General features: G+C 35.8%; 1 protein-coding gene across 1 annotated transcript in view; it reads left to right on the plus strand.

The window, feature by feature from the left end:
• The window catches only part of BRWD1 (bromodomain and WD repeat domain containing 1), a 60,523-nt gene extending 48,460 nt beyond the window's left edge, over positions 1 to 12,063 (plus strand). Inside the window, exons 39-41 of the mRNA XM_059825957.1 lie at positions 894 to 1,085; positions 1,559 to 2,536; positions 10,030 to 12,063. Of these exons, the coding sequence (XP_059681940.1) occupies positions 894 to 1,085; positions 1,559 to 2,536; positions 10,030 to 11,174 (2,315 nt within the window). The 3' untranslated portion in view covers positions 11,175 to 12,063. The remainder of the gene's footprint in view (positions 1 to 893; positions 1,086 to 1,558; positions 2,537 to 10,029) is intronic.
• Positions 12,064 to 13,129: the final 1,066 nt, after the last annotated feature.

The following is a 13,129-nucleotide window of genomic DNA, read 5'->3' on the forward strand; positions in this document are numbered from 1 at the left end:
CATAGAAATTTCTGCTTTAAAATTCCATAAAATGCAGTAAGTTTACTTAACTTTTGTTAATGAAAAAGCTTGTACCTAAGCAGAAATCTGTCAATAGGATAGTTTGCTTCTTAGAGGCAGAGCTGTCTTGGTCATATATCCATTTTGCAGTCAAGTGGATGGTATTTTTTTGCAGCTTTTATATGAGGATTAGCAGCAAAGCTGAATTGAGTAAGACTGATGATAAAAAAAAAAGTCGACCTGCTAACTACATGGTTATGTGATGCTCTTAAGTCTTACCAAATAAAATGATAGAATTTCTTCATTTCAGGTAGCTGTTCTAGGAAAGTGGTTGTAGTGAATGAATGTCTCTTACTTGAGAGGAAAGTGTGGTATATTTGATAAATGGTACTATATAAAATACAGGTTACACACCTGCATATGTTACATAAAAATTGTCATCCAAAATTAGCAAATGACAGAAGTTCCCTGAGACATAAAAGCCTTCCTGTCTTTTCCTTCTTCCCCTACACCTCACCGTGACTAAAATTCAGCTTCTTTCAAAGAATAAGAATGCAAGTCCTGGTAAGAGATCTGTCAGAATATGTTTTGTGTTGTTTTTTAATATGCTTTTCTCTCAGTTATGTTATTTGGAAACAGCTGTGTTATTTCACTTAAAACTTAAATGCAGGTTAAATAAGCTTCCTACCACTGAACACTGTATAAATATGGAGTGGTATATTTTGTAGAGCTATCAATTTCATACATGTAAGACATGAAGGCATAATAGTTTATTGTAAGATAATATCATGAGGAAATTTTCAGGAAGTTTTCCTGGATCAGCAAAATGTAGCTCTTAACTCGCAGCTAACTGTATGTTTAGAATTCTAATTGACAATTTTTTTTTTTAACAGAAAGTGAAATAGAAGGTTCTTTGGTTTCTTCATCTACTTCCTCTTCATCTTCATCCTCTACAAGTAGCTCAGAAGACAGCAAAGAAAGCTCTGTGGCTCTCGTGTCACCTCCACTACACAATGGTGTATGTAGAAGAAAGAACGGCAATCGCAGGATAACTAGAAATCGAGCTGCTCAGAGAAAACAAATAGGTAAGATTTGAGTAGTTTTCTTGTGAACAGCAAATATCACAATTGTGTGTGTGTATATAACTAAATGTAATTAGTATTTTTTAAATTGTTGTATAGGTAAGATAACTTTTTGATTGGTGGTAGTTCTGAAACTCAAAATACTAGACTCAACTTTTATAAAGTTTTTTTTTCAGTACTTAGGGGGGAGGAGGGCAGAAACCAAGAGCATAGTGAGAGGGAATGTCTTGCAACATTTTGTATCATAATGAAAGTAAAAGCAATAATTCATAAAGTTCTAATTTTCACAAAACTAGAATGAATATGAAATTTATGACCTAGCCAAATAATTTCTCTTGGCAGACAACAAAAGTACATAACTATTACTAGGAGTATATTTCATTTGTCATGTCTGTGGGTTAAATCTGTTCAGATTTGATGAGACTTAAGAAGCTGCTATTTTATATTCAAAATATTAAGCTCTCCTTTCTTTCCAGGAACACTTCTTCAGGAGAATGGGAATACAAGAAAAACTGTCAGGAAAAAGTTATATGGAAGTGACTCTGAAAATACTTTGGTGACATCTGAGTCACTCAGTAATAGTACTGGTAGACATAGAAAAACTCCACGCAGAAGTGCTGCTGTGGCTGCTAATAAGTTAAGGCTAATGAGTGATGTGGAGGAAGAGGTTTCAAGCTCAGAAAGTATTGGCATTGGATGCAAGAATAGAAAACTGCCTCACCGAAATGCCTCAGCTGCAGCAAGGCGAATGTTACTGGAAGGGTCTGAGGATGATGTAGGCTTAAAGTCTGAAAGTGAAAAAGAAATAGAAGAGCAGCTGACGAAGAGGAAGATTCTTTCTCAGCCTGGTTCATCTGCTGCACGAAGGAAATTTGTTAGTGAATCTGAAAATGGAACTTCGGATTCTGAGACAGACACACAGGTGAAGCAGAAAAACTGGCAAAGCAATGGTCATAAACAGTTACGTGGGACAGTCCATTCTGTATCTCCCAAAATGAAAAGTCCCCCCCTAGACTTTTCAGAGGAGGACTCCAAAAGCCATAATTCAGAGGATGGGAGCAGTCAAAAAGTTTCTGACCAGTCAACATCTGCACATAATAAGCCTGCAGTGAGCAACTCTGAGGATGAAGTGGATTCCGAATCAGATAGATGGAATGGCAGAAAAGCAACTGGTCTGCAGCTTGCTGCTCCTTTAAAAAAAGCAAAAGTCTTGAGTGATTTAGAGGACACAGCAGAATCTGAAACAGAAGACAGAGAGGATGGGAAAAGTTTTGTCTCAGAGAGCTTGGTGCCAACTAGAATTGCAGAGAGTTCAAAATCTGGACCTGGTGCCAGCTTCAATCACTCTTCTGATACAGAATCTCAGACAGATTCCAATAACAGTAATTATTGTGAAACTTCTTCAAAAACAAAGAAGAGGAAGAGAAAAGGAAAAACAAAAATCATTAGAAAAGGTAAAATTTTTAAAGTTAATGCATCTAACTCTTGATACTAGATGAAGGAGGCAGCATAAGATTAATGACTGGATAATGACTGGGAGGATTTGGGCTATACAAAGTTTAATAGTGTTCCTTGTTCTAAAATAACTATAAATGGGGGAAGGAGAACTGTAAGGTATGATGATGATGACAGTGTCTAGAAGTCTAGACAGGTTTGGAACTGGGAGTTTATCAAACACAGCACTGAGAGAAAACTATTACAGTTTGGTGGTGTTCTATGGTGTTTAGAATTCAGACTAAATGCTGGATGTTCCTGTGCAATTCAGGAGATACGTTTCTCTATGAAAAGCTTGTCATTAAGTTGTTATTGTTCTTTCTCCATTTAACTTGCACTTGCTTATCTATGTAGCAGTATATATTAACTAATGCTAAAATAGCTATTCTGAAGCAATATTGCTGTGCGTGTGTGTTGTGACAAGTTAAATTTCAGAAACGCTGGCTTTAAAATCGTTGGCATAAAACTATGCAGTATTCTAAAGGGTGCTGTGAACAAGTTCTATGGTGTGTAGCTCAAGGTAGCAGAAAATCTCAAAAGGAGCAGTACATTCTCCTCCTTTGGCCTGCTCTTGTTTTGAGAATTTCAATAATGAAAACCCTTTGGTTTGTAGTTCTGTTACCTTGATTTTATGGGTAAAGTAATAGTTCTTACTTCAGATTATCTTAATTTTCTGTTGAAATTTTCTGTGCTAAAGCAGACTTGCAACCATTACTTTCAGTTGAAGTAACTTTATTTTAATTTATAGTCTTTCCGAATTAATTTGATTGAAAGGTGTTGTAATTATTCTTGCTTCTATGGTGCACACTGGAACCTGTAACTTGATTTGACTTTTGGATTTTATTGTCAGTGATGTGTAGTGTCCTTAAGACAGAGAGGCACTTCGATGCTCCATTGGTAGTGTTCTGATGCATGTCTGGCTTTTCCCAGATTTAACATACAGGGTTTGGGGAGGTTGTGGGGGGGTGGGGGGGGTGCTGTTACTGGTACAGTGGTGACCCTCCTATTCCTTGCTTGCTTTAGTTTCTTAGGTTCATGGGTGTCTAAGGGATGTTGTATCTAAGTGAAGCATTATGTCATTGCTCTAACTACATTATCATACTGATAAGACATTCTGTGAGAAGATCTCTGTAAAGCAGTTAACAACAGCCAACTGAAGGGCAGAATTTCCAGATAGTTGCAGAAGCAAGATTGACCATTCCACTTGTTTCAAAAAGTTTAGTTCTTTGCTTTTTGGCTTTTTTCCTATAATTTTGTCTGTCAGTCAAATGCTTCTGTGTGCTGGCTAACACATTATGATTTGGAGATTTGGTTTTTTGGGGTTTTTTTAAGCTTATCAGAATGATGCTAAGATTTATTGAAACAGGTTGTGTACATTATGTGTCTTCATATTGCTAGGGAATTGGTCCTGACTTAGAGTTTGGAAGATTGTTCAGAGGTGGGTGTTTGGTCTAATCCTTCCAAACCTGTCACTGAATCACAGAGACCAGATAATGAACCTCTAAAAACTACTTAGGAATTTCAACTGTGGTTGGGGTTCTTGGGTTTGGGTTTTGTTTTTTTCCCCAAAAAAGATTTGTGAAAGATTTTAAGTGTTCTTAGAAGACTTGACTTGAGAGAATACCCATACGTGGCAATAAATGCAGTTGGATCATTAGCTTTTTCTATATCTAACGTTCTTCAAATGCAAGTTGTCAATATGCTTTACAGTGAGTAAAGCAAATTCTTCAGGCTTTGAGAGCTCTCATGACTTGCAGTTATCCTAAAAAGGAAAATTAGTATGTTCAATATACAGGATTGTATTGTGTGAACTGTTGCACATGCTTTTACGTTTCTTAGCATTTCTTTTTATTTTCAAGACTTCATTTTATAGCTTTTGTTTTATTATTACGATGCAAAGACTAACCTTTCCCAGCGATCTTCCTCACCCACCTCCCTCAAACAAAGTAGTCTGCATTGTTTAACCTTAACACTTGGGTTTACAGGAATTTAGTGCCCCGCAAATAGTTACCAAAAGGCTTTAAGGCAATTAAAGAAAAAACAGTATTCAAGCTCAAGGGAGTTGGTTGGTTGTTTTTATACCAAGCATACAAAACAGAATTAAACTTTTCTGGCTCACATAATATTTGATCAGAGTTGAAGACTGTCATGTTTTGGAGCAAAAATTCCTATCAATATTTTCAGTTACTTCTGCATCACTTAATTTGGCAGTTGAGAAAAGAAGGAGCTGTCTTCAGTACTGCATTATAAAAGAGTAAAATCTTTCTGTGTTAAAGCTGCTTTCTTTCCAGTGTTTAGTGTCAACTGAATGCTGCCTTGCTGAAAAATAACGTGGGGGAAAGGATTTTTTTTTTTTGACAGCATGTATTATATTTTTTCTTCCAGACTGAGTAAGTTTTTAACAGCCTTGTAAGTTTGATTGTTGCACATTTTTGTGCCCTCTCAGATAGTGGCTTTGATACACACTTGTAATGCAGTGGTTTAAGAATCTTGAAGAAAATTATTGTCTCTTAAGATGAATCTGTCTTGACAGTTTTCCACAAGGAATACGTATTTCTTTTGTACTAAAAAGATCTTAGTATTTATAGCTGCTAAACATACTGAAAATATTTCTTAATATTTTAACATTAGCAATGTCCTCTAGACTTGTCAGAATTACATTGCCATAGTCACTTTCAAGAAAATTGGGGGGGAGGGGGAATCTTTTAATAGCTTTATTGAATTGAAAGTCTTACTTGAATATGCTTTATATGTCAAAACTCCTGAGTCAAATATAAAACTTTTTGTTTTTTTTTTTTGTTGGAGACTTGTACCATTACTTTTGAGAAAATTTGAAGAAACTTTTAATATGGCAAAAAGGGAAGGTATTTGTATAAATACTTCATGTAGTGGGAATTCGTAGCTTTTGGAGTAGACAATTGGTAACATTTCCCTTATCAAGCATGTCTAACACTTCACTTTTAAGGGGAAAAAAAGACTGGTTAATTCTAAAAACTTTCCTTATGCTTTTTGTGTAAACATTTCCTGTGAAATATGCAGAAGCTGTAACACTGGGTAGCCAACACTGAGCTTTTGGTCTCTTTAGCTTGTCCTTTGAATGTAATGTGGGTGTTTTAACTGTTTATATTGTATTGTTTTAAAGCTTGATGAAAATCTGGTTTCTCTTCTTGCCAATTCGTTAACACTCTGGTTAAATTGTAGCTTCTGCTGTATTGTACCTTTTTATGCCCATGGGTGTGGAATGTTAATTTTGCTTCCAGCTCTAACTTGGAGCAAAACTCTTCTTACTCACGTTTTGTCTCTTGAACTTTTTTGATTATTTCTTTTTTTTTGTTAGTTCTCATCTTTTTAGTTTGGCCATAGCTTCTTTAGTAATCAGTGTTCATCCATTAGGTAAAACTATTAATCACAAAAACAAACTCACCATGGTTTTCCATGTGTAGTTGGTGCCAAACATTGGGAAGTATCAACATGTATTATCAGTTAGTTGCCAAGGGCTGCATTTGCTTAATGATCGTAATAGCATTACCAAAGATTTTAATGAGAATCAGTAAGAAAACAAACAGTATATTTTTTACTTTAATATCCACCTTTTTGCTTTAAGGGGGGGCTCATTTATTATGGAACAATGTTACTTCGTACAAAATGTTTAACATCCCCTTCCCTGTATAACCACGCAAATGTTGGGATGCGTGCATAACAGAATGTTGGTTTTCTGTTTTACCAAAATTTTTAAGCTGATGCCCTTTTAAAATTCTCAAATGAAGACACCCCATCTAAAGGAAATACTTAAGGTAAGTATGGGGCAAGAGTGACTATCACTAAATTTCTACAAGGCTGTGAAATATGATTTTTAAAAGTCAACAAGAATAAAATACAGTAATGATACTTGCATCGTTTGGGTCTCATTGCACAGTCATCTGCCAAGAGGGCTCAGCATACTTTTAACTTAGCAAAAAACTTAATGTTTCCAGTATGTACAGAACCAGGATGGTTAAAGACATAGGGCAAGTTTGAGACTTCTTTTATGTGAAAGGGGAATATATCATTGTCCTATACAGTGTTCCTTATAGGCAAGTAATTTTCGGGTATTTAATTTTCTTTACGTTGTGAGCTACTCTCCCTGTTGTTTTGCTAAAATATTAGCTGTCCTGTATATGAACTGATAGCTAGCTTTGGTCAATGTTTACTGTAAACCACAATATTTGTTTTTTATTTCAGTTTATCTAATCTTTAATCTAATTTGGGGTATTACTGGAGGTCATCACATTTATTTTTAGATTAGCAGATGCTCTTTCTAGCTCATTATTCTGCTCAACAGTCAATAGATGCAACAACAGATTTGCTATTGGCACAGCCTAGTTTACTGTGGTTTGCCAAACTGATGCATGTATTGCTCTTTTGTAGAGGTTGATAGTTAACTGTAAATAGGAAGCTAAACTTGTTTGTACTTTTAAAAGTTATTGTTAGGTACTGCTGGAGTATATGCATGTTTTTATTTAAACACATACATATAGGCACATACATATTTGTATAATATCTATTTTCAAATAAATATATATTCTCTATATATATAACTATATATTACACAATTAATAAGCTAATCAATTTATGTGGAAACTTTGGGGGTTTTAATGTATATAATACATATATGCTACATAAAGTATATTAATATATAAAATGTAGTATATATAGTACTGTAATGTATATTATATTTTATATGCTATAGAGTATATAGCATGTTTTTGTATATATATATAAAAAAAAGGCAAAGTTTTCCTATAAATGGCATAGCTGGTCAATAGGGGTTGGGAAATACTTTGTGGACTGTAGTACACCGTGCAGATCAGCTGACTGGAGGTATGGCTGGATATGCCTGCCCAGTATTGCAAGCTGGACTTCCAGGTTTAGAGTTTGATGGCATGAACTCCAGGACAGCTTGTCACAATGGTAAACTTAATGGACAAGGCCTTGGTATCTTCGTGCCTTTCTTTTAAATGCTTTCCCAGTTTTTGTGGGTAGTGGAGTTTGTTTAAACCATCCTCCTCCTGCCTGTGCAATCTGTACCTTTGCAGCATTTAATTCAGGATGTTCATTGTGTAGTTTCATTATGCTTTAATTAAAGCTTTAATTAAAAAAATAAGATGAGCTTTATACAAATTTGCTCCCAATTTAAGATTTTCTATACAAAGTATAGATGTAATATTCTGGTAGTGTGTTACAGAAAGGCTGGACTCCTTTATCCTTTAGTCTTCCATTCCATCTTATGAATTAGCTGCTGAAACTTTGAAAATATGCATAATCTTTTTATTAGAAAGGCTTTTTTTCCTCAAAGTATGCATCTATAAACACCTAAGCACCTGTCTCTGTGAAAAACTGGCTAAAATCATTGTGTGCATTGTTTTTTTGGTTTTTTTAGCTGCCTTTCTTGGAGTAGTTCCAGGTGATGTCTTGAAGTTTTAAACATTTATTTCTTCAGATGGCCAAAGGGGATTAAGTTAGCACTCAGCATTAAGACTGGGCAGCTTTTTCCACCTTTTCAAACTGCCCTCCTAGAATGCGGGTGTAGCTCACAGCAGATGTAGGGGAACCTTAATCCTAGGGTTGGGTTATACATTTCCACACTTACTAACTGGTCAAAATGTCTCTTTGTACCAGTAACTTGTGTGCTGTTATTTGCCATCACTAGTATGTTACGATGTATCGTTACGTTTACTTACAGTATTTTCCCATTTCAAATGTAATTTACCATGTTAAAGCTCTTAGCCCCTGCCTGTTCAGGCTTACCTCATAACAGTTGTGAGAGGCAGCCATATGTTGTGTATGTGTCTACTTGATAGTATTGGAGGACAGTGTGTAATTTAAGCTTTAGCTCTTCATTTTTTTAGTATGTGAATTAGTTCACCTTTTATAAAGCATTATGTTGTATTCAGCAGAAATGTGTTGTGTTTTGGCCATCAAATCACACGGTACAAATAGTATCAGTAGTAGTGTTAATGTATAATTTCTGGAAACTGTTAGAAAAGACACTAAACTAATTATCCTTTGAAGACATCAAAATAGGCATGATGTACATTTGTTCTTGTCAGAGTTTAGGGAAAATGTTGCCCTGTCGTTACCTCACAGGTGAGGAGTTGGGGAACAAGGAAATACAAATGACTTGCCAGCACTAACACTTCCGACTAAGCTGGCCAGAAGAAGCAAGGAACTGAACTTTACTTGGCTTTAAGTCTGAGGCGAGTGTTCCCATCTCTGGGTGGATGTTATTCTCAGAAGGCATTTTTGACCATTAGCGGTTCAGACAGTTGAAACAAAGTTAGCAAGACAAGCTTGTTCCATCCCTCTGTAAAGGAAGATGAGAGAGCATGCCCTCTACAAACTCCTCATTTCCCTAAACTTCTACTTGAAAAAATATTTAGTTGCCTAGCATTCTGCAAATATATAGCATCTGCCATGATTTTTCCCTCTGTTTCCTGAGTACAGGCGGAGAATCATCAAAAGTAATGAGTTTAAGCTGGAACAAAACGGACTGTTACCAGGAGATAAAATGCTAATATAATGTAGGGGCTTTAATGGAGCATGTTTGTACATTTCACTCATAAAATCAGTAACAGCTACAAAGAAATATGAGATGGACAACAATCTTGGGAAAATAACTTTGCAAAACACATTTCTGCTAAACCAGCAAAATTTTGTTGTTTTTTTATCAAGTCTATGCAAATAAATTTACTTCAAGAACTTCTGCTTTTAATTTTTATTTGTACCTGTGAGTAATTCTGTTTTATTTAGAAGGTGAAAGTTTAAACCATTGATCTTTGTAGCATTGTTCACATTATTTACAGATTGAATATTTGTTTTAAAACCCAATATAAGAAGCAAGTGCTATATTAAAAATAAAAATACTGAATGGAAGAGTCACTGTTAGAAGCAATCTTACTGTTTAAGTTGCTAAGGAACTGAACGGTTTAAATGTTCTCTGTGTGTGTGAAACAATTCTAAAATTGTGAAATCCACCCGGGGCTTGTGTCTACATAAAATACCATGATCTCTTTTTTAGAATAAAAAGGTCTAAAATGTGTAATAAGTCACTTTGAAAGTTCATTCTAGTAAGAAAATTACAGCTTCTAAAGCTAGAAGTATTAGTAATATTAAAGCATTTGTTTGCTAAGTTAGGTAATTTGTGATTTCTAAGCTAATTACTAGAGTGATGCTAAAGAATGTTACTTTCAAACCCTTTCATTATCTCAAAGCAAAAGAGTAATCCTGAGAGTTAAAAGTATGCCTGAGATTGGCTGACTGTATTTTTAGTAAAGGCTTAAGGTAAATTACACATAACAGTTAAAATACACAGAAGCATTTTTTTTATTTCATTAAAGGTGGTAGTGTTTGTGCCTAATTAACTATTTCAGGAATGTAAGTTATTAAAAAGAACTTTTAATTCTTTATTTTGTAGAATCAACATCTGAGGAGACAGGACAAAGTGCAAAAGTGCTCAGGAGCAGGACATGTATCATTAACTACAAGAAACACATAAAGCTGTCTAATGTGGCTGAGAAGAAAAATCCACGCAGATGTGCCACTTTGGCAGCTAATAAGATTAAGATAATGAGCGATACAAAGGAAGAATTATCAAGCTCAGAAAGTGTTTACACAGTAAAAAAAAACAGAAGGCAGCTTCATGGCAGTGTGTCTGCAGCATCCAGGAAGAAACTGATCGGCAACTCGGAGATGGATGCTTGCGTAAAGTCTGAAAATGAGAAAGAACAGCTTTCTGGTAGAAGAAAACTTTCCTGCCCTGAATCATCTGCTCCTAAAAGAAAATACATTAGTGAGTCTGAGAATGAAAAAACAGAATCTGAGGCAGAGATTAAAGTGACTCAAAAGCAGAATAATGATAACCACAAGCAGGCACACAAAACAGTCTGTGCTGCAGCTCTTAATCTTGAATATGACTCTTCAGAGGAGAATTCCATAAACCACAAGATGGAAAATGGGAGAAACTGGGGAAGTTCTAGTCAGTCAACTTCAGCCCACAACCATCGTATGAGCAACTCTGAAGAGGAGGTAGATTCTGACTTAGCTAAACATGAAACTAAAAATATCAGAGAAGTATCAAATAAAAAATCTAGAGCTTCTTTCAAAAGATCAAAATTATTGGATGACTTCAAAGAAACAGCAGAATCTGAAACGGGGGGGATAAAAGATGAAAAAAGCTCAGTATCGGAGAATGTGGAGGCACCTGGGACTGCAGGAAGTTCAAAAGCCAATTTCAATTGTTCTTCTGATTCAGACTCTGGAACTGATAACAGTATCTGTAGTGATGCCACAGAAACAAGAAAGAGGAAAAGGAAATCGGAAACCATTAGAAAAGAAGTTACCAATTCCAACTCACCTAAGCCTTCCAGAAGACCCCAGCGAAGGAAACGTTGGAAACCTAACCAAGAAAATGACTCTGAAGATTTGGATTACACCAAATATAGGAGAGCTAATCGGCGTTCTAAGATAAGAACTCGGAATGGCGGTAGACGGACTGTGAGATATGACGATTGTGACGACGACGATGACCGAGGTTTAGATGATGTAGATTGCGAAACGTAACCTTAAAAGGAAAAGCCAGCCCACTTTTTTTTTTATGGTAATAGCACTAGAACTCATGATGGATGCTGGCTCTTCTTTGTCCTACATTTCAGGGAATATATTTATATTTTTCTATGAAAAAGTTATGAATGTGATTAGATGATGACTTTCTCCTTTTCATATTTTGACTTGCACTTGCCTGCCCATGTAGCAGCATTTAGCACAGATGCCAAAATGTGCCTCATTATAGGGGCAATTTTTTGTCTTTACTGGTATTTTATTACATATAACAAGAGTTAAAAATGTTAAAACACTGCGCAACAGGTTAATAGCAGTATGTTGAGTATTATTGTTATGGGTGCTGCAATGGAATACTACCTAGGTCATACAACATTCAAGAACAGATTTCAAACATCTCTAATGCTGTATGAAATCATATACATTAGTAACAGGCTTATAAATAATACTATACACTATAAAATCTGGCAGATGCTAGCATTGCATCAAAAGAGTAATGAACGGTCACTAGGCTAAAAACTTTACAACTTGTATTAGTACAGATGTTAACTGTTCTGTACTTCCATTATTGATAACATGCAACTAGAACCAGTTACCAGTGAAAAAGTGTATTTGCCAATTAACAAGGCATATTGGTGCTGGTGAAGAGAGGGTTTATGCTGACAGGTAGTACTATCATCATTAATGTGACTTCTATACTGTAAACTTAAGAATATGAAATGCAGGTGAACTCTTGGGCCTAAGGGGTTTTGTGTGTTTTCTTTATAAAATAGAAAAACAAACAAAACACTTGTTCTGTTTTCTTTATGCGTTAAAAGCTTGAGGTGCAGGATTCTTACATTCCAGACCTTTTTGCTACATTTCTGTTGTTCTTCCATATTTAAACTTTTAAGTGCTTTAATGTTAGACTTCTCATTGATTAAACCTTACCAGTTTCTGATCATTGCAGTACATCTCCTGTTTTTGAAACATTTGAGGTGGCTGTTGTTGATGAGAAATAATTCTTGCGTAGAAGATAGGAGAAAATTTCTCTGGGAAAAATGTGTGAATTCTTGGTTGGCCATGTATCAACTACCAGAACGTGTAGCACTTCTCAACTCTTACCGTGCTTTTCCCTGGAGGTGTGCTGGCAGAAGCCCCACCATCGCTGCCTTCAGTCCAACACCAGGCACTTGGTGATCTCTGGTCCTTCCCTGCTCTCTGCTATCGGTTTCCTCCCTCTGCTCTGCTGGTTCCCTTTCTCACACTTAGTGAGACTTAGTAATACCTGATCTCATTGTTCGATAGGAGATACCTTAGAATATTAGACTTATCCTAACCCAGCTCATTTTCACTGAAATAGCAAGTTTGTGAATTAGTTTTCCAGCAGATTGGGCTGGTAGTAGCATCTGGAAGGGTTTTAGGGGGGGAAAAAAAAAAAGTTGGTGCCACTGCATCACAGTCATTAATGTGAGAACTGCTTGTACAAATGGAAGTGAAGTAATGGCAAAGGGAGTCCCACGTGGCGCTTGCCGGTGGTCAGTGAGAACCACTGCTCCAGCAACGTCGCTGACTTTGTGCCAAAAGGTGTATTTACCATCACATCATTTTGGTATCTAGAACATTATCTCAGTATAGAGAAATATTTTTTTGTGTTTGTTTTCCTTTAAAACTTCTATATGAAGTCCAAAACCAACCTAGTTTGTATCAGTCTTGCCCCAGGAATTTTATTTAGAGCATATGATATGGAAGAATTTTGTAAGTTCAAGATACATGTTTACTTGAATTCTTTGAAGCTGATTTCTAAAATATGAACACAGTTGTGTTTAGTGATGAAACTTCAAGGTGGCTTTGTGTATCTTACCTTTTAGGGGCAACTATGCTAAAAGAGAGTAAGTCAAATCATATTTTTATATTATCCATAAACTGAATGCATTGTTCAGCAGCTGCTCATGATGAATGTTCGATAGATATAACCT

The sequence above is a fragment of the Gavia stellata genome, chromosome 1 (genome assembly GCF_030936135.1).
Source record: "Gavia stellata isolate bGavSte3 chromosome 1, bGavSte3.hap2, whole genome shotgun sequence".
Classification (NCBI taxonomy): Eukaryota; Metazoa; Chordata; class Aves; order Gaviiformes; family Gaviidae; genus Gavia; species Gavia stellata.